This window comes from Gambusia affinis, linkage group LG06, assembly GCF_019740435.1.
Source record: "Gambusia affinis linkage group LG06, SWU_Gaff_1.0, whole genome shotgun sequence".
Lineage (NCBI taxonomy): Eukaryota > Metazoa > Chordata > Actinopteri > Cyprinodontiformes > Poeciliidae > Gambusia > Gambusia affinis.
The window spans coordinates 3,226,468-3,247,572 of NC_057873.1; the positions used below are offsets into that span (position 1 = coordinate 3,226,468).

A 21,105-nucleotide genomic window follows, 5' to 3' on the forward strand; every position below is an offset into this window, starting at 1 on the left:
TTGCCTTATGAAGAAAAATACATATCCTTAAGTAGATTATCAAACTATGTGAAAGTAACGAAACCCTTCCTATAAAACTGTACCCTGTGTTTTGCTCGAGGCTCTGTCTCCTGACTGTTGAGTGAGCAGAGACTTCCAACGCTGTAAAGCTTTTGAATAAATGTTGCCAAAAAATATGTAATCTCTCTCTGGTCTTTGAAACCGTTTGTCCTCACTCTTTGTTAAACATAATTTCCACAACACAAGGAATGTTTTAAAAGATTATTTTACTCTTCCACCACGCAAGAGGAATGATAGAAAAAAAGTGTTATTTTTAGAGACATAAAAACATGGAACTCACTTCCTTAATCTGTTATAAATATTAGAACTTTTAAGAGTTTAATTATTTTATTACGTAATGTTATATTGTGCACTTATGAAAACATGCTGTTTTGAAAATAGCTTAGCGGCATTTAGCATCTATGCACCACAAATTTGGAACAAACTTCCAGAAAACTGTAAAACAGCTGAAACACTGACTTCCTTTAAATCTCAACTAAAAACCGACTTGTTTAGAGTTGTATTCGAAACGTAATCAATTGCAAATTTATTGACGGAATCTGACTATGTTGTGTTTTTATTGTTGATTCTATGTTGCATTGTATTTTTGTGTTTGATTTGATGTAAAGCACTTTGAAATGCCTTGATGCTGAAATGTGCTATACAAATAAAGTTTGATTGATTGATTGATTGATTGATTGATTGATTGATTGATTGATTGATTGATTGATTGATTGATTGATTGATTGATTGATTGATTGATTGATTGATTGATTGATTGATTGATTGATTGATTGATTGATTGATATGTTTCTAATATTACGTTAAATGTGTGTAACCATTTTTGTTACAAAAGTTTTTTCTTTATGATGTGGACCCCATGAAGAGTAACCATTGTGAAAGCGACGACTAATGGGGACCCAAATAAACAAACAAACAGCACAGAGCGATCCACTCCACCCCGTTCGGCCATTTTGGAGTTTGATAGCAGCGATAGCCTCAAGGAGGCAGCTAACAGCTAGCATACATCGGTAAGTAGAAAGTTCAACGCTACTATCCAACCAAAGGCCAGGATGTCGTTAAAACACAAAATTCATGTGCAAAATAAACTTTTCTGTCATTTTTACAGTATTAATAGCTTACCACTTTGCTGTGTACCTCATTTTAGGAGAGAGAAGGAACTGATGCCTCAATCAAACGAAGTCTTTTGGAAAATCCCACTTGCTGAAGTTTAGAGCCCCCTAGGGCAGTGGTCCCCGACCACCGGGCCGCAGACCGGTACCGGTCCGTGGACCAATTGGTACCGGGCCGCGCAAGAAATAATTAAATATGTGCGCTCCATGTATTGAGTCTGGAGGAGCTTTTATTTTGAAAATACTAAACCGGAAGCTGTCGGTTACGTCTTGCGCAGTCGACATGAATGAGTAACAAACTCACGGTGCTCCTCCCATAAGAAACAACGGGAACGGTCTCTTGCAACTTCAGCATAATTTAACTTGGACTACAAAATCACTGCAAGGAAACAAAAAAGGCAGACTCAATAAACATTGATATTGTATGATTTAAACATGTTTATATGGAAACTATTTCATTCATATCAAGTTCCTTTATGTTCAATATGTGATTTCAAACATGCCTGTCATTATTTGCTGTGTTTTAGTCTTAAATGTCTTATTTTTTTGTTTTTATTGTTGTGGGATAATTTCCATTAGGTTCATAATGTTGACTAAAATTAAAATGACCAAGTCCACACCGACCAACTGGGTCCAGATCCAACACAAAAATTCTATGTTTTTGTTTAGTTTTATTTAGTTACTTGAATAGTAAAGACAAGATAAAAACAGAAACAGCTGGGTAGAAACATTTTTATAGACAGAGATATTAAAAAGTTTACAGTCAGAACATTAAATCTGCAGTAGTTTGAGTCTGTATGACAGACTCTTTATACACAAACTAATTTTTAGACGTTTTAAAACCATTCAGATTCAATTGGTCAGAAATTTATAAAACTTACTTAAAACTAATCAAATGATTTATAATATATTTTAATGCATTTTAAACTTTTCTGATTTGCAAAAAACGAAAAACTACTGTTGTTGTCAACTACTGACTTTAAAAGATGTTTAGGCAGAAACATCAACGCAACTAGTTGGTCAGTTATTGTGCTGCTGCTACATATCAAATAATTGGAACATGGGGAAAAATGTATTAATTTTCTCATTTACTTCAGAGAGTTAAACATTTTAATCATCTATTTGTTGTAATTTTGATGATTTTGGCTCACAGAAAATAAAAGTGCAAAATTCAGAGCCCTGGGGAATTTAAAATATTGCATAACACCAATAATAAAAGAATATTTTAAAAGTAAAAAATTCTCAAACTCATAAATGGTGTTTTAGAAGATAATTTATCTTTTACGTTGCCAGTAATCGCGAAATTAATAGTAAAAAAATAGACTTTGTGGTATTCTCGTTTAGTGACGTAATTATATTAGTTGTGTTACCACCCCCTCGCCACTAGAGGCCGTAGCAGGCCCGGAAAATGCGACTAGGAAGCAGATTTAGAAGTACACAGAAAGCTACGGAATTTGTTAAAAACTGTGAGCTGCGCTGAAGTAAATAAAAGAGAGAAGTTCAAATACATGCCGAGAGTGAAAATCCTTCCTAGAGATGAAGATATATCACCGATTTCAAAAGGAAATAAAAAATGGGAGACCGCTGATAATATAGGAAATAGCGCCCCCTTCACTTCCAGAGTGCAATGGTCCCATTTCCAAATAAGGTACGTGACTGACAGTAGTCCGTCCCCGCCTCTTTCCGTTTGCTGCTGCGAGGTGTACTTAGTTTTTTGACTTGCTGGGACTTCATGAAGCTGGAAGTCTTAATGATTAGAATCGAAACCAGAAACTTTGACATGTTTCTGTTCAGTTCGAGCTAATTTTACGAACAGTTTTTCTTCATATGGGCCACAGCTTTCAGGTAACGTCTCTTCCTGTGCTTCCATAACAGCCCTTCATTTTAAATGAGTTTCCTTGTGGACGTGGACACCTCCTCCTTTCCTTTTTAAAAATCATACAAGGAGGGTAAATAAAAAATAGCTAATTTTAACGATATTATTAATTATTTTTTGCTTTTAAGTCATAAATTATAAATTGTCCTGTGGAAAATGTATTGACTGACCCCATTAGGTAACAATTTTGGTAGTTTTATACTGAACTTCGACGGAAATGCCTTTTTTGAGGTCACGCAGTCATTCAGGAATTACTGCTATGCAAATTACATAATATCCAACTGTTTATTCGGAACAATGGCGATTTAACGCCATATACTATTTATATTAATACTGATATTTTGTTATTTGTATAGGATAAAGTAGCGTTACATTAGCTTGTTTGTAAAGGAAAAATCTGGTGGAATGTTACGCAACTAAACTCCATTACCCACAATGCCCTTCGACATCCAGCCTCTAACTGTAAAGCGACTGGCGTGAAACTCAAATCACGGGCGGGAGCTTGCCCTTTTCGTTTCAGCCGACTCCGCGCTCCGGCACATCTAAACGTTTTTCACCGTTTCAAATATCGCTGTTTAAATTCCCTTTCATTATTACTTTGGTTACATAAAAGCGAAGTTTTATCGGTCGTCCTTTTAGCGAAGTGAATAATTGCGACGAGTTTAAAAGTTAAACGGCAGCAACGAAACTCGCCGAGGGAGAAGGGAACTACTCAACAGGTCGGTTTAACTGTCTTTTTAAACAGTTTTTCAAGTTCACAGCCTGGGTTTCCGGGTGAGTAAAAGTGGCTATTTTCTTTTATAAAATGTTAGAGTTGTTTATTTAAATCATTTTATATAGTGTTTCCTTTATAGCAGGGTATTTTTTTTCCCTCCCACACGATGAATCAAACGTTACAGCATCAACCCCCATCTTGTGTCTCAAAAAAAGCGGCTCCCAGAGTACCAAAAATGCCTCCAAAAACTCAAAAGAAACAAAACAAACTTGACTAAATCACAATATATAATTTAAACGGTTTCTGGTAACGATCCTCACTCTACCTGTTTACAACTCTGAACTTTAAATTTTACCTGTAATTAGATGTAATCCTCGGGAAACTTTCACTGATTTTACACTTTTTGAATTAAATGATCACAACCACGAAATGTTTTTGAATTAGTTTATATTTGTCCTGAAACTTGAAAACCTTAAGAAAAACGAGTCATGAAGAATGTTGAGTCACAGTAAAGCAGAAGCCAACAGATGACTAATTTCTGTCCTCCATTAGGTTGACTGCATTATTTAAAAATAATGTGATATTCTACACCAATTGTTTTATTTCTTCCATACACCATTTATTTGTTTAGTTTTTTTATTTTTATTTGTTGTAACAGTGTTCAGTCATACGGTATAGAATTTGATTTTGATCATTTTTCAAGTTTTCTTGACAAAAATCAACATAAAATGAGAGGAAGCCCAAATTTAGTATATTCTCATTGTTTAAAATACAAATCAGAATTTGTACAAAATCTAAAGTTTTCCCCATCGATTTTATACTGAGACGCTGATATTTCTGATCTCAAATCGTAAATTCAGAATCTTTTTTTGATCCTTTTTCAGTTTCTGTTAGTAGATTAAATTTTCCTGACACCAAAAACAACAACAACAAAAAAAAACATCTTTACTTCAGAATTGGAAAGACATTTTCAGCTCAAACACCCAAAATATCACAAAAACTGATGAAAAAATCTGAAAACATTTAGTATAGAACACCAAGAAATGCTAAAATGGAAAAGTTGCAGGTTTTAAATAAGGGTGTAATTCTAACTTACAAAGAAAGGATGTTTTTGTTTTCACAATTGGAGGAAAATAAATATATATTTTTAATACCTGTATTCAGTTGTGTCAGGGCGGTCCAAAGTTGGCATCCTGCATGCTTTAGTTCCCTCCCTGGTAGTAACAACATTTTCAGCATGTCAGTGTTCTTCTTAGGCCTCTAACAAACCATCATTTAATCCAGGTGTGTTAATCCAGGTGCGTTAACTGAAACATGCAGGACGCCGGCCCCTGAGGACCGACTTTGGGACCCCTGAGTTGTGTCCTCAGGTGCTGGCGTCCCACATGCTTTAGGTGTTTTCCAGGTTCAACACGCTTGGCTGAAATGAACAAGTCAGTTAGAGGCTCCTGCACATTTTAACCGTTTGAAAACCTGGGAGGGACCGGTCCTGTTGGACTGGATTTCAACAGTCCTGCTGTCATCAGTGGAAAAAAACTCCAGTCCTGGTTTAACAGTTTATTTAGACACAGACACACACCTGCAGATTTTGTCAAAGTGAGACCTCTTGTTTTATAAGCCAGCTTTGTTGCTCCACTTGAAAGAAACTATAACATTTATGGCAGATTTTATGTTATTTATAGGTGTAATTGATCATTTAAACATTCATCAGCTAATTTAGCAATCAGTTAATCAAACCAAAGAGGCAGTTTGTTGTAATCAGAACAGTAATTACAAGCCAAAACAGTGTATGTATTTGTATATTTATATTTCCATTTAAAATAAAAACAGTTTCGTCTGCAAATGTGTTTTAGCCAAAACTCCTCAATTCTAAAGTTTTAATAAGTTGATATTTACTAAAGCTGTTTTGTTGTATTTTAGATAATATTTTTTATTTTCTTCTTTCAAAAAGGAATCAAGTTATTGTTTGTTTGTTATTTGCATCTTGATGTATTTCTATAATTGTGTAAATAAGCTTAAGTAGTTAAATGAACAATCTGTAGAAGGTGAGTGGCATCAACTAACATGAATAAGCTCAATAAGCTGCATGGTTCAAAGCGCAGACAAAAAGTAGCGGCTTATAGTCCAAAAAATACGGTACTTGAAAATGGTCTCAAAACAACAATATCAACATTGACCAAAACAACTTCTGGGACAAAATATCATCCAGAAAAATTAGGCCTAAACTTATCGCAGTAAATTTGTTATGGTGACAGGCCTAGTTGGATGTTGAACTGTTTCTGCTTTCCTCCACAGCATGAAGATGATTCTGAAAGGTCAGAAACGGAAACTGGACCTGGAGGACGGGGAGGCGTCGGACCGGAGCAGCCCGTCGTGGGAGAGCCAGCGGCAGTTCGTCTTCTCCATGTCGCTGAACAAGTACCAGCGCGGCCAGGAGCTGCCGGAGCCCAGCCTGCGCCGCTCGGTTCTCATCGCCAACACGCTGCGGCAGATCGCTCTGGAGAAACACGGTGAGTCGCCACGGGACTCTGCCTTAATGTCCGGAGAACCGGCGACTCCGGCCACACACCGCGGTCCATCAGAGGACGAGGACTGGGGGTCGGCGGAGTCCGACTTCTCCCTTTCAGCCGCCATTTCTTCCATCCTCACTGCGCTGGACTCCACCATTGACGGCGGCCCGCAGGCAGCTCCGCGGACGCCTCTCCGGTCCCTGGAGAACGTCCCAGAGAGTGCCGGCGACGCGTCAAAACCCGGCTACGTGAACGACGTCAATATGGAGGATCTGTTCCAGGAAGTAGACGCGTCCCTGCTGGGGAGAGTCGGCTACCCGGCCGAAGAGGAGCTGATCTGCTACCTGCCGCCGTTCTCCTCTGCCTCCTCCAACTTCAAGTGTTTGCCTTCCTTCTCCTCCTTCAGTCCTCTCTCGTCCTCTTCCTCGTCTTCCTCACCTGACTCCGCCTCCTTCTCTGGTCCTAATCAAAGCAGGGAAGCGTTTGAGCTGGAGCACCTGATGGAGATCTTGGTGGAGTCTTGACGACTTTCTCTAAAATAAATAAAAACTAAAAAAACTTCCATCTTAAGTTAGTGGACTGAATTCAGAAGAAAAGAAATGCTTATTTTTACAAATTTTCTACATGAACTCAAAGAATAGTGCATTACAGGGTTTAGAAAGTCATAGGAATCCAAATGAAATGTAAAAACGGGGCAGGAGGAACTTCGGCAGCTTTTGGTTTAAAATAAAACCGAGTCGCAGTAAAATCTGTAGGATGAGCCGTTTCTTCATTGCTAAGCAGTGACTCGGTGGATCATGAGCCAGGAAGCTGCAGCTTTACGTGTCTAAAGCGTGAGCAGTACCGGGACCCGACCAGAAGATGGCGCCAGATGTCGGTTCTGATCATGTGGCTGAAACATTATGGCTCAGATCTTCTGTGAAGAAGTCGGGAAGTTTTGTGTTGGGAATATTTCAGCTGTTTTCCTAAACATGTCGGGCGTCTGTTACTTTCAGTTTCCGTAATAGTTCAACTTGAAGTTGTTTTCTGTCTTTTTAAATCACAGCACTGTTACTTAACACACTGCTTCCTCATTGGATGATCCGTCAGCGTTCAGCAGCAAAGTTTCAGCCATATTGGCTCTAAGAATCCCAGCTGCGCTGACACGTTTTTAAATGGTTCACTTTACATTTTTGCACTTTGTCAGTAATATGCATTTGCCTCAACCATGTTAGTATTTTTAATAGGCAGCGACGAAACAAAAAGTCCTGTTTTTGTTCTTAAATGTTCTGTTATTGTTAGACATTTCATACTTATTTCATATTTAATTGTTGAGCATTTAACCCAGAGATAAATGGTTTGAAGAAACACGAAACGTCTGAAGTTTTAGCTTTTCTGCAGACTATTTATAAACAGTTTTTGTTGCAAACAAAATGTTTTATTTAAAGTTATATCATAGGGACAAATCACTAATGCTGCATTAATGTACCACCTTATGTACTTTTTTATTTTGATGTACTTTCAGGTTTTTTTTTTTGCTTTATTTATGTACTTTTATTGTTTTATAGCCCTTTAGTTTTACAAATACAAATGTTCTTAATAAAATATCGGAGTGCAAATCGTGTGATTTTTAAACATTTAGCAGTTAGAAGCAACCTTAACAGGTAAATCGTACAATTTTAAATGAGGTTCTTGAACTACAATTTGACACGTTACATGATTATTGCTGATTATTTTAAATTGATTTTATTGTAAGTGATCTCAGTAGTGCATGATTCTTTGACTAGACCAGTGCATTTAGCCAGATTATAAAGAATTAAAAAAAACATTTTACTTTATATTTAAATTTTCCATTATTGTGTAGCTTTTTGTATCATTTGCTGTGTTATTTAAAGTGTCTTGAAAATCAAAATCAACCTAAATTTATTGTAATATAAAAGTGTAAGACTGGGATAAAGAAAAAAAACATAATTCTTCTCGTCTTGGGATAAATCTGAAGAGCTGCTGGCTAAAGATCTTCATGCTAAAGCTAACAGCTAAATTTGCAGGCAGCAAGGATATAATCAGTTGTCAGCTCTGCTAATCCACCTCACTTCCTTTTGCCACGGCTCTTTAGCTTTCTGTTTGTCTGTTCTATAGTTAGAGATGTTGGAGTAGGGGATACGATCCTGTAACACTGATGGATGGAAGAGGAGGTCTGAACTTTCTCCTCTACATCTGAGGTTTGGGGGTCAAAGTTCAGGTGTTGCTTGAGCTTTTGAGATGCTAACCAGTTAAAACAATACCTCGTTGCCACGGTTACGAATCATAACTGTCCAAAAGTGAAAAGGCAAAGGCTAAAAACCTGGTAGCACAGCATCCAAAACCAGAGGTTATAATTATCCAAACAATAAAGTCCAGAAAAAATATCAGAACTAAAATTTGCTGCAACCACTAGAGGCACAATTCCAAAAAGACTAAATTTATGAAACTGATTCTAGCTAAATTTTAAAATCTCTGAATGGCGAGTGGTTATCCTACGTTACACATATCAGACAACTGGTCTCCATTTAGCTCCAAGTTTACCATACATCCTGGTATTTTCCATCTTTCTTTAAGGTGATCATGTGCTTCAGTTTCCATGGCTCAAAATTGATGTTTAGTTCCTCCATTACATTACAAAATGACACGTTACCACAGATAGAAGGACCAGGGTGGGTGGTGAGCTTCACCTCCAGTTTAATAAAACAATCTTTGTTCTCCGGCGGTCATGAGACGATGACATTTAAATTAGTGGTTCTTGTGTTGGATCCAGTTTCACAGTTCAGTAATGTCACTCTGCAAAGCCACAAGGCTTTTAATCAAAGACCCTTTTCAAGCCAAAGAGCCATTTTTATCCTCAGTGCAGCAAACATACGCAGCTGGTTGTTTTTAAAGAGCCGATAGGATCTAGTTCCTCTTGCATCTGGGATCTCCTTCCTTTGGTTCCAGAGTCTCGTTCCATCAGTTTGGTTCCAAAATTTCTTTCTGTTGGTCGCTTTTATTGCAGGGTCTCTTTCCATCAGTCGCTTGAATCCAAGATCTCGTTCTTTAGGTTTCTTCAGTCTGGGGTTTTGTTCCATTGGTCGCTTTGGTCCAAACTCTAGTTGCATCCGTCAATCACTTTGGATCCAACCTTTCAGTCTTATTGTGTTCACATTTTAACAACAGTGTGAATGGTGAAGCAAAAATGAAAAATAAAATAAAAATTGAGAATCGAGACCTGCTGTTGAAACATAACTTGTCGTAATCCTCTAGATCAGATTCAGTGACACTTCCTGCAGAACCGTTCAATTGAGACAATAAAACATCAAATAATGTTAGTCTGCTACTGAAACATGAGAAGGATCCTCATTTATAAAATATTTAACAGACAGGAGCAGGCTTAAGGAAAAACATTTATTTAAATATGACTAAGGCACTAGCTAAACTGTTACAAAACAGTTATTATTTCAGCACTGCAGCTTCTGCATTAATTTCACTAATTAAAGTGCATTTCAAGTATTTCTTCAAACCGAGTTACACAGAACCAGCCATGGACGAGTTCAGCCTCTTCATTCCCCGTGTTGAAACCATTTGCTCCAGTTTTCAATGGATCCCACAAACATGACGAATCAGACGCCAGGGGGCAGCAGATGACACAAACAGCGCCCCCTTCTGTTTTCTAACACCATGTACTGGGGCCACTGTAAAAAAAAAAAATAATAATAAAAAGAAATATAAATTAATTTCTGGCAAAAACCACTCACATTTTGAGATTGATATAAAATTTTCTTAATTTGTTACAAGAAAATTTGAGATCTCAAACTTTCTAGAAAAAAAAAACAAACTTGAATTTCAAAAGTCAAATTTGAATATTTCTGAGTTTAAGTTGATCTTTAGTCAGAATAACTCAAATTTTGAGGTCTCAGAAAAATTTCAACTTTAGAAACTCAAATAGTTTCAAAATGAGTTCTTTCTTGCAAAAGTCCAAGTTTTTCTTTTTTTAATTCTAAGATTAATCTCAAAATGTAATTTTCTTTGGCAGAAATTCCCTTTCACCCCCGTCTACAGCGGCCCTCAATATGCTGTCAGTTTTCTACTAAGCAACCAACCGATTTGACTGAAGATCCGTTGCGTGTTAAACAATCTGACGTTCATTTAATAATAATCCAAAAGTCAAACGGACAGATCCGGATGTACGTTCTGCTAAAATAAAAACGTTACTCATTAGTTCTGTATTAGAAATCCAAACATGTGACACAAAAACAAAAATGTACAAATGGACCAAAGTGAATTAGTTAAAAAGCTGCAGACCGACCCAAGTCTTGTGCCCATTTAGAGACTGTAAACATCAACACCAGTGTTTAACACGTATAAACAGCTTCCTGTGCTTTTTACCAAGTTTTTCTGTTCCAACTTTGGTTTTAACACTTTATATCCGCCAACAGGCTGAACCTTAAAGCTCGTGTCAATCCCTCTGGAATTAAATTAAAACAAGAGTTCAGATTCAGCCCAGCGGCTCTCCAGAGGTAAATCCTTCCCCCCCCGCCGGCGCCGGCGGCTCAGCCTTTGTTGATGGAGTTGTACGACGGTTGGGATCCCGGATCCAGAGGTTTGGCGGCGGCCTTGTCTTTCGGGCAAGGCGGAGTCGGGTCGTTGCCGACGATCGGCTCCGTGTCGTCGCCCAGCAGAGACGCCTCGCAGCGCGGTAGCTGGAAGAACGTGGTCAGGCCGTGGACGTCGGCCATCTTGTGGAAGGTCCGCAGTAGGAGGTACATCATCATCAGACCAATGAACAGGTAGACTGGAAAAGCAAAAACAGAAAAAGTCTTAACTTGGTCTCACGTTGGGATTTTGTAAAACCTGAGAAAATCTGATATTACTGGACTAAATATATTGTTTAAAGGGGAAGTGTTTTGTTTTTATAGCAAAATAAGTTACCTTTAGTTTTAAAATAATCTACATCAAATGTGACTTAAGAAATTTGGCTTTGTAATTTAACACCTTGAAATTGGGCCTCTGTCTCTTTAAGAAGCTCCTGCTCTTTCTGAAACTCCACCTACAGGAAGTCATCCCAATATGGCTCCCATATTAACCCTTTAACAACATTCTTACCAGTATTTCACTGAGAAGTAGCTCCTATAATGAGCTTAGCAGTTCTACTAGACGTTTGCTAATTGCTGCTGGCTAGTCTGAAGGAGTCGCGTGGTGGAGGGTTGCTCTGTGAGGCAGAAGATTAGAAACTTCAGCTCAGAGGAGGAGTTTCGTCCACAAAGGCGGGGCTAGGGCCAACCAGGCGTTTTACACACCTGAATGGTTGCCATGGAGATTAAAAGACTGCAAACACATTAGTCTAATGCTAGCAGGAGAAATGGTTCGTGGTCTTTTACCAACGACAAAGGAGAAATCCTACAACCGCTAAAATCTGACACCACCATGAAGAAGTTGCTCTCCGTGTGTTCAGAGGTCTTTGTGTAATTTCCTTCAGCGGTTCTTGGTGCAGCGCCCCCACAGGCCAGGAGGAGAACAGTTTATCCAAAGCATTTGGTTTTTTTGACTCTGTGCAGAGTAAAAAAACAAAAAAAGCATCTGAAAATGTAACAAATGTTGCAACTTTGATCCCCAATCGAACAATGTGCAGTGGTCACACTTCTACTAATGCAACAATTTATTTGATTAGCGCTTTAGCTAACTTTAGAAACATTTAGCACACTTAGCTTCTGAATTAATTTATTCAAATCAAACCTAAACTGTTTTATTCAAGTTTTAGTTGAATAAAGTTCCACATCTGTGTTGGAGTTTTGTTACCAGATAAGAGTCATTAAGTAGATGTTTATATTCATGCTCTTATTTTGAAGTGGGTGAAGGTTCTCCCTTTTTCTCCCATCAATAACGTTTACAAAAGAACAGGGACAAGTTAAAACTAAATTTGCGCTAAATGGCCGTCATCTTTCAAGGACCGATGTGTAATTTGAACTGGAGCTAGCATTAGCTTATGCTAAATGCTGTTGGAACTAATGTTAATATAAAAAGTACTTGAAGGTTTGAGCAACTAGTAATTATTAAAAAGTCAAGTCAATGTTATTGAGATATTAAGTGCATGTTTAAAAACATTTTTATTAAAATCTAGAATCTTAGGAAAACAAACTTTAAAAAAAAAAAATCTAAATTGGTCCTTTTTATTTACCTTTAAAACATTTACTGAAAATAAATGCTCTGATTATTTTCCTCCCTTAATTAAAGAAGAAAAGAATTTTTCCTCCATCACATTAAAGTGATTCCTCAGCAATGACCTTAAATTACTCAGAGAAACAGGAGAATCAAGCTACTTTGTTTTAAAGGAATCTGGGAAACTATTTCAGGACTTTGACTGTTCAAACTCCACAATTCGTCCTAAAAATATTTACTCAGCAGCAAAACTCAAACAGCGGTTCAGGAGTTTTTAAATTCCCCCCAGATTGAAGCAAAAGTGTTGCAGAAAGTCAGAATCTGGTCGTTTTGCAGATCAAATGATGTGAACATGGAATAAACAACAAGTAAATATATTTTAACTTCAGTGGTAAAGGAAACCGTCATGGCCTCCAGAGCAGCAAGTCACATTCTGCACCTTCCAATCCTGTTCAAAGTTAATCTGATGTTATTCTGATGTTACATAATCCCGTCTGTCCGTCGGAACCAACATGGCTGCTGCGTGTGAAGCGCTCGGCTTCCAGCCAAAACACGACGGAGAAAAACGTCCGCCCCGAGCAGCTGATGCAGAAAAACTCAAAAAGGTTCACAGGAAGTTCAGAGAGTTTGAGGTGAAAAGTTTCATAGAAAACATTCATGGATTCATTTCTAGAGAAACACACGGGCTTTCTACAGAACCAGGCCGGTTCTGCAGCCTACAGTGAAAAGAGGAAAATACAGACACTTTTATCATAAGACTTTCTTCCCCTTCATCTGTACTGAATTTTAATTCTTATGTTGGTTTTTGTTTTAACCGTCGTATAACTTTATTTTCACACTTTATTCTCAAGACTCTCAGGAAATGTTGCGACATTTCTCCAACGTCACGACCGTTCTCGTAACGTCACTGTTCTTCTAAACGATGATTCTTCTACAACTTCTTCCTCACATTTTCTTATTCTTGTACTTTTTAACTTTGGCACTTGACTTTATTTTCACACTTTATCCTCATAACCGTCATTTTTCTCGTTACGCTAGCGGTGCGACTTTCTGTCGTACGACTATTACAACTTGATTCTTCTACGACTTTTTTCCTCACAATGATTTTTGCAATTTTTGCCCGAATACTCTGTCGTATAAAAAAGAAAATCTATCAACACCTAAACTGACATCCTGTTTTTAATTATATGATTACTTTTCTTCCATCCATCCATCCATTTTCGATTCACCCTTCGTCCCTAATGGGGTCGGGAGGGTTGCTGGTTCCTTTCCAGCTACGTTCCAGGCGAGAGGCGGGGTCACGGGGTCACCCTGGACAGGTCGCCAGTCGGTCGCAGGGCAACACAGAAAACATACAGGACACACAACCATTCACACACACACACACCTAGAGAATTTAGAGACCAATTAACCTGACAGTCATGTTTTTGGACAGTGGGAGGAAGCCGGAGAACCCGGAGAGAACCCACCATGCACAGGGAGAACATGCAAACTCCATGCAGAAAGACCCCGGGCCGGGAATCGAACCCAGGACCTTCTTGCTGCAAGGCAACAGCTCTACCAACTGCACCACTGTGCAGCCCATTACTTTTCTTTGACATCATAAAATAAAAACTGATTCCTAAAGTTTTTCCAACTATTTGTTAGAGTTAAAAAATAAGTTTACATTTTTTAAGAAAACGGCATAAACTTTTTCTTAAAAGAATCCAAACTGTTTAATTTTAATGCTTGTAATGAAAACACAAAATGTTTACAAAGAGAAAGGAAGTAATTTCAGGTCAGATTAAAGAGGAAGTGGCTTCTTTAATGCTGCAGAGGAAAAAGAGAAGCAGAGAGGCGTCACTTCTCACCTCTGAGGTAAAAACAGAGACCATCTGAACCGTCGGCTTCACACCGAAACACAAAGTAATAAACACCCCCTAAACATCTTTCAGTCATTAAGATGACAACATCCACGACTCGCTCTGGGGATTTTCCACCAAACTGGTGATAAACTGGAGAGCAGCTCCAGTCTAACAGAGCAACAAAATCCTCAGTAAACTCAAACTTCATGTCGCCGGATGAAGTTTACATGAGCAGATGTTAGCAGAAAGCCAACAAAACAACTAGGAGTGAATATTTATGATCATTTTCACAATAAAATCCAACTAATGTTTAGAAAACAAACTAAACCGTCTGGATTGATGTTTGTATCCTTTCATTTGTTCGATGACAGCGTCATTAAACCTGGTAACAGATTTACACTGAGCTGTTAAACATTCACCAGTTACTATGGAAACCATTTAAAATGTTAAATCGAGTGACACCAATAGTATTTTCATATTTTTCTCTGGGTTTTAAACCGTCCGTTTTGTTTGCCACCAGATCTTTGTTGAACCAGAGCTCAGTAAACATGATGATGATGATGATGAAGAGGCAGCGCCTCCTAACCAAACAGTCTGCGGTTTGAAACGGGAACTTCATCCTACACTGCAACTACAAACACAAAATACCCAGCGGTTTGGTTTTTTTAAGTGTAAATATCTTGGAACACTTTCAAAAAGACAAAAGTAATTTACGAGTAACGATTAAACAGGAAATAAGAGTTTTTGTTTGTAGTCAATAAATCCTCAATATAAAGAGAAAAAGTTTCAGTTCCACTAGAAGATGATTTCACTTGCAACCAGACATTTTTCACATCTTATAAGTGAAATAATCTGATGGGACTAAACTGGGTTGCTAGGCAACGGCCTTAAAACAAGTGATTTCTGTTGCTGAAAAGTTACTCAGTTTTGTTTTTGCTGAGGTATTTGCAGTAAAACTGAGACCAAAAATAGTTGGTAATATTTTTGCGTTTCTGCATAAAAGCAAACATGAGATCATTTTATCGCTGCAGTTGTAAACAGCTGAACTCACCCATGACGGCCACCTGGTACAGCGCTCTGTAAGGCTGGCCGGGCCGCGCCGCCGGGACGAAGTCCCCCAGCCCGATGGTGCACAGCGATATGAAGCAGAAGTAGACGCTGTCCAGGAACGTCCAGGACGCCTCCAGGGCGCTGAACACGGCGGCCGGCGCCAGGATGCAGCACAGCACCACCGCCGCCAGGAGCAGCAGGAAGTGGACGACGGTGGCCGGCCGCGGCTTGAGGCCGGAGCGCTGCAGGAGGCCGACCGGGGCGAGGACCAGAGGCTGCATGACCCTCTGGACGCAGGCGGTCAGCACCAGCATGGTGAAGGGAACGCCTATCAGCGCGTAGACGATGGAGAACGCTTTCCCAGCGTCAGACAGGGGGGTCGGGTGGCCGTAACCTGCAACGACACCAACCAGAGCTGCTGCTTACATTTACTGGAGGAACTTTTTAATTCTCCTACTTTCAGGAGTATTTTTTACAACATTGTACTTTCAGAAATGTTATTAAGAAGCAACAGGTCACAAAGTCTCAACTAGATGATTAGAACGAGGTAATTAGATGCTAGCTGTGGTGGCTACGCTAACAGCTAATGCGCTAATTTTTCATTTAGCTTTTTTTGAAAACGTTTAGCACATTTACTTCCACCTAAAAGTAACTAGTTACTACCAGAGGCAGGTAGTAACTAGTTACATTTACTTGAGTATTTTTTTTAATTATGTACTTTTAGGAGTATTTTAATACGCTGCACTTTAACTACATTATGGATCATTTCCATTCCTACATGAGGAAATTTTCTGATTTTCTACCCACTGAATGGAAAAAAACTAAACAAAACATGTTTTAACCAAAAATTCACCAAGAAAGGGCAGCCACTGAAAAGAATCACCCAACTGTATTGTACAAACACTAAAATATTTCTATTGTCTAGAAGTCGGAAATGAACGAGGCGAGAGCTAGCTCTTACTGTTGTCATAGCAACTGCCTACCAAGATGGCCGTCAGTTACAAAGCTCCCAGACGTTTGACATCACATGATAATTATGCAGTTCAAAGTCAGGATTTCAGCTCAGACCTCCAGCTGTTCGGTTTCCTTTCGCTCAGCGCGTGAATGACAGTGAGGCTGTAAAGTCTCACTTTAGTGCAAACTGGTTGCACATTTCTCCTGCAGCTGGTTCGTCTGCAGCTCTACACCCAGAGTCCATGGCAACCAGCAGAAACATGGCAACAGTAACGGACAAACAAAAATCACGCGGCCGCCGTCTGATCACTGCGGGTTGCCATGACTCCGCTTTTGTTCTCGTCTTCATTTAAAACGCATAAGAAGAAAACGTAGAACACCAAGCGGGCAAACAAAGATCTTCTCTGTTCTGCTTCATGCATGAATTTGCATTTCCTCAGTGAGCATGTGAGCGTTTTACAGCAGCATGTCTGCGACAGCGACTATCTCAGCAGCAGTTGACCAAGATAACGCTGCGTCTTGCAACGAAGATAGGAAAACATGCAGCAGCGTCACAGACTTCTTTCAAAACTTGAGAAGCTGAAACAGGGATTTTTTTAGTCAGTAATGAGATATTTCAGCTTCCATCCAGCAGATGATTCAATATTTCACATGCAGATTAAGAACTGAACCTGTAGACGTTCCCAATGTTTTGCTTTTTGTAAGAAAAGTGGCAGCTGGTGTAAAGTTGTTTTTTTAAATAAAAAAAACCAGAACAATTTAAAAAGGAAAAAAAATTTTAATAAAAATAAAGTGGGCCACTGAAAATTTTCATTTAAAAAAGTTAAACAGCAGCTAAAAACAAATAATTTTAAAAAAGTAGCCACTGGAAATTTTAAAAGTTAAACAAAGCTAAAATAAAAAAATTCAGTTACTGAAAAAAATTCCATAAGTTAAAAACTAAAACTTAATGCAAAAAAAAAAGTTAACCACTGAAAAACCGAATAAAAGAAAAGAAAAAAGTAAGCTAAAAATTAAAAAAAAAAAAAAAAAAAAACGAGAAAAAGTTAGCCAGTGAAAAATTTTATTTAATGTTAAACAGAAACTAAAAATGTAAGTAATAAAGAAAATGTAGAAGTTAACAGATAATCAGTTTTTAAAAATATTTTAAATAATGTGAAACTGGTCTCTTATCCAGATTCACTCCACGTCTTTAACATCATTTTTAATCAGTTATGAGGCAAACTGGAATAAAACTTAAAACTGCTGCTGTGCCAGTTACCCAGCAGGTTGTTGCTAGGCAACTAGAATGAGAGTCAATTCACCCACTTAGCTCAGCTGGAGGTTCATGCTATAAAACAGGGGTCTCAAACTCCAGTCCTCGAGGGCCGCAGTCCTGCAGTTTTTAGATGTGCCACAGGTACAAAAACGCTTGAATGAAATGACTTAATTACCTCCACCTTGTGTAGATCAGTTCTCCAGAGCCTTAATTATTCTATTCAGGTGAGGTGCAGCAGACGCACATCTAAAAGTTGCAGGACTGCGGCCCTCGAGGACTGGAGTTTGAGACCCCTGCTATAAAAGGTACAAAACAACTTTTATGCGTTTATTGAACCAGACGGAAATATTACAGCCACTTAAATTTACATGTTAGGTAAAATTATTATTTTTTTCTATAGATTAACACTGAAATATTCAGAGGTGAATCACTGAATGTCTTCCCTCCAGTTTTTCTGCAGTTACAGATAAATTTCCATCTGGTTATTTTCAGAAACATTATGAAACTTGCTTCTAAATTGTTTACAAAGGGAGTCGCTTTCCATCCTGGCAGCACAGAAGCAAAAATGTCAAACTATTCTGCAGCCCATCTTATCAGCAGCTGCCTCAACTTCCTGTGGAAACAGGAAGTGCATTGAAAACCAGGGCCAAAAGTCCTGAAACATAAATGATGGCAACTTGTTTTCTAAACTCATCGTGTTCAGGAAACTCTTAAAACTACAAGAGATTATATTTAACACCATGAGCTTAACGAACCAAACTAAAGCTGCAGGAGAGCAAAGAGCAGCAATTCAAGTTCAGTTCATAGTTTCAGTTATGAAGATAAAGTATAAACCAAAAATACAATTTAAAACCAGATCCTTGTCTGTAACGGAAAAATCTATTTCAGAGTTGAATATTTGTTTCTCAGTGGGAAACAAAGCAGCACAGACACTAAAAAACAATAAATGTAAAGTTTAATGAAGTATATTAATCCTCCCACCAACAGCATAATCCACTTTTTCTGCAATCTAAGGAAGCGACTTCTTAAATTAGACCTTTACTTTCTAAATTGGAACTAAATTGCCCCAATTAAGACAATAAGCTTGATGAAATACTGGAATTAAACACTAAAAAAAGCCAGTAATGCCTTAAATTGGTACCAAGTTGACATATTTAGGTCAAACAATTATGAGTGTTTCGAAAAAACAAAAATTTTGGTCGCCAAATATCAGCTCTGTTGTAGTTTTTGGCTTCAGTGTCAAAAACTTTCCATAAGATCACGCAGCTGCATTTCGTTATAAATATCCAGGACACGTGGCAAAAAAAGAGACAAAACTACACTAAAAAAATAAAGCAAGCAGATGACCCAACTTAAAAATGTCATGTTTATCCAAGTAAACGTGTTAAGTTCATAAAAGTTATCATGTTAAACAAACTTAATTGGACAGATTTGAACAAATTAACATTTTATTTTACGCTGTAGCTCCCTTTTCTTTTCAGTGAACACAATTTGACACTTTTAGGAATCTTAAATTCAGGTCATTTAATTGTATTTAAGGTAGAATAACGAGCATTTCCTCACCGTTTGTTTGGCTTGCGTCACGCGTAAAACCCGCAAAGTTTCGCGGACTCACCTACAGTGGTGACGAGAGTGTTTGCGAAGAACATGGAGGACGCCAGGTCCCAGTTGGACCTGCCGGAGGAGTTCCTGAGGACGGACACGCCGTGCTTGTTGGCGGCCAGGACTCTGCTGAGGAACAGCTCTAGGGTCGCGGCGCTGACGCAGCTCTGGTTCAGAAAGGCTTCCTTCAGCCGCTCCGTGTCCCGGCGCAGCTCGTCCTCCGCCGGCCGCTCGATGCTGGAGAAAACCAGCGCCCCGAACAGCAGGTAGATGATGTAGAAGAGCACGAAGCCGCTGAGCAGCAGCCACGACTTACTGGCGGAGGGCATGGCGGCTCGTCGGCGGCTCGTCGGCGGATCTGCTCGGACTGCTTCCCGTCTGCGCCGCGCGGAGATTGAAACCCTCAGGGGGCCGGCCTGATTGGTCCAACGCCTCCCACCGGCGGGGAGGGGGCGGGGCCAACATGGCGGCTGCACAGGTTCGTCTGATGGCGACTGCGGGCAGTTTGGGAAGTGAAAAAATTAAATAGCTAATTATGACAGCGCGTTATGGTCATTACAGATAGAAAAATAAACAGAGGAGGAAATTTCTGCCAAAACAGTTAGACATTTAGAGATTTCTACGTTTGTTGAAAATGTACCAGAAAAAATAAACTTTTTAGAATAATCTCAGAAATTTTCTAGAAAACAAAAATGAAAAAATTTAAAATTTCTAGGGTTGAAAAATTGAAAATTTGCTAGAAAGAAGTCCGAAATGTTGATATTCATTTCCAAAATATTTCTAGAATATATATATATATATATATATATATATATATATATATATATATATATATATATATATATATATATATATATATATATATATATATATATATATATATATATATACTTTTTCTTTTCTATCTGCAATGGCCTATGAACTTTTTGAGAATTTGGACAGTTTTGGAACAAAATATCAAAGTTTTGTATGGAGCTAAATTGGAGCTACAGCGTTTGTTCACAGGAAAGAAAAACTGAAACGAAAAAAAATCAATTTATTATTTTTTTTAACTATTTCATTTTCAAATCTTTTATTTTCAGCTTCAAAAATGTTTTAATTTCAAATATTTTTTTACATTTTGTTTTGAACCAGATTTATGGCCCCAATTAAGTTTCATAGGTTGGTTCACGTTTCTCCTCCATCTGTTTCGAAAGTGTTTCAGTTTCAAACTGTTGTTTTTCAGTTCCTTTTTTTCTCTTCAAAAAAAATTTATGGCCCCAATTTATCTCCATAGTGAAACAAAGCTCTAATATCTTCTGCTAGAAATCTCTGCTGTTGGTCTGATAGTTTATGAAGTGACTCATGGAGTAAATAGTGAGGTCAGGTCGGCTTGTTTTCTGCAGGGAATCTTTTATCAAGATGGCGGCTCTGACTGAGGACAGGAACGTTTTACAAAGGGCTTCGCTGATCAGAGATGCTGCTGACAAACACTGGAGGTAAATGAATCAGTCTGAGTAGTGTCAGACAGTCTAAGTGCAGCAGATTGTTCCTGGATTTGAAACTGGAGCAAATGAAAACACGTCAACATGTTCTAAGATGACCCGGTTCAAAATGTCACACAGTGTTTCTGTTTATTTGCCTCCAGGGTTCAGAGAATCAGACCCACATTGCAGTTTGTTTACAAGATAAAGATTTAATCTTATTACTTGGGATTTTCCAGCTATTTTTAAAAGGAAAAATATAGTTTTAGTCACATTTTATCTGAGATTCCTGCTCTAATACATTAAAAAACATACAAATGGCAATGATAAAACACAGTGATAGTTTGGGAGAAAACAAACTAAAGAATTTAAGTTTAGTTTGAATTTAGCATCAAACTAAAGTGAATTTAGTTCACTTTAAAGACATAAACCACGTAATATTATTGTTTTTAGCTTTTAAGTGATTTCTTTTAGTAAACTGAAGAATTATTTTATTTTATGGGATTTATGCCAT

The 21,105-nt window shown here is 38.2% G+C and overlaps 2 protein-coding genes across 4 annotated transcripts; one reads left to right on the forward strand and one right to left on the reverse strand.

Moving 5' to 3' along the window:
• Positions 1-2,846: 2,846 nt before the first annotated feature.
• sertad3 (SERTA domain containing 3) lies at positions 2,847-6,835 on the forward strand. Of its 3 annotated transcripts, none has more exons than XM_044120140.1 (2): positions 2,847-3,017; positions 6,059-6,835. In XM_044120140.1, the coding sequence occupies exon 2, from the start codon at positions 6,060-6,062 to the stop codon at positions 6,795-6,797; it is 738 nt and encodes a 245-aa protein (XP_043976075.1). In that variant the 5' UTR covers positions 2,847-3,017; position 6,059; the 3' UTR covers positions 6,798-6,835. The 3 variants fall into 3 exon arrangements, with proteins under 3 accessions (XP_043976075.1, XP_043976073.1, XP_043976074.1); XM_044120138.1 differs by lacking the exon at positions 2,847-3,017 and adding an exon at positions 3,487-3,822; XM_044120139.1 differs by lacking the exon at positions 2,847-3,017 and adding an exon at positions 3,487-3,767.
• A 2,820-nt stretch (positions 6,836-9,655) lies between these two features.
• On the reverse strand, positions 9,656-19,524 carry kcnk6 (potassium channel, subfamily K, member 6). Its single transcript, XM_044120125.1, has 3 exons — positions 19,142-19,524; positions 15,316-15,708; positions 9,656-11,056 (listed from the first exon to the last, which is right to left on the reverse strand). Exons 1-3 carry the CDS (start codon positions 19,455-19,457, stop codon positions 10,815-10,817), a joined length of 951 nt encoding a protein of 316 aa, XP_043976060.1. The 5' UTR covers positions 19,458-19,524; the 3' UTR covers positions 9,656-10,814.
• Between the last annotated feature and the right edge of the window lie 1,581 nt (positions 19,525-21,105).

Excerpts from the sequence above, each read along its gene's own strand:
- kcnk6 (XM_044120125.1), bottom strand. The coding sequence starts at position 19,457 with ATGCCCTCCGCCAGTAAGTCGTGGCTGCTGCTCAGCGGCTTCGTGCTC. Across the intron at positions 15,709-19,141 it reads CACTCTCGTCACCACTGTAG|GTTACGGCCACCCGACCCCC; the intron begins GTGAGTCCGCGA and ends GTGTCGTTGCAG. Across the intron at positions 11,057-15,315 it reads GTACCAGGTGGCCGTCATGG|TCTACCTGTTCATTGGTCTG; the intron begins GTGAGTTCAGCT and ends TTGCTTTTCCAG.
- sertad3 (XM_044120140.1), top strand. The coding sequence starts at position 6,060 with ATGAAGATGATTCTGAAAGGTCAGAAACGGAAACTGGACCTGGAGGAC.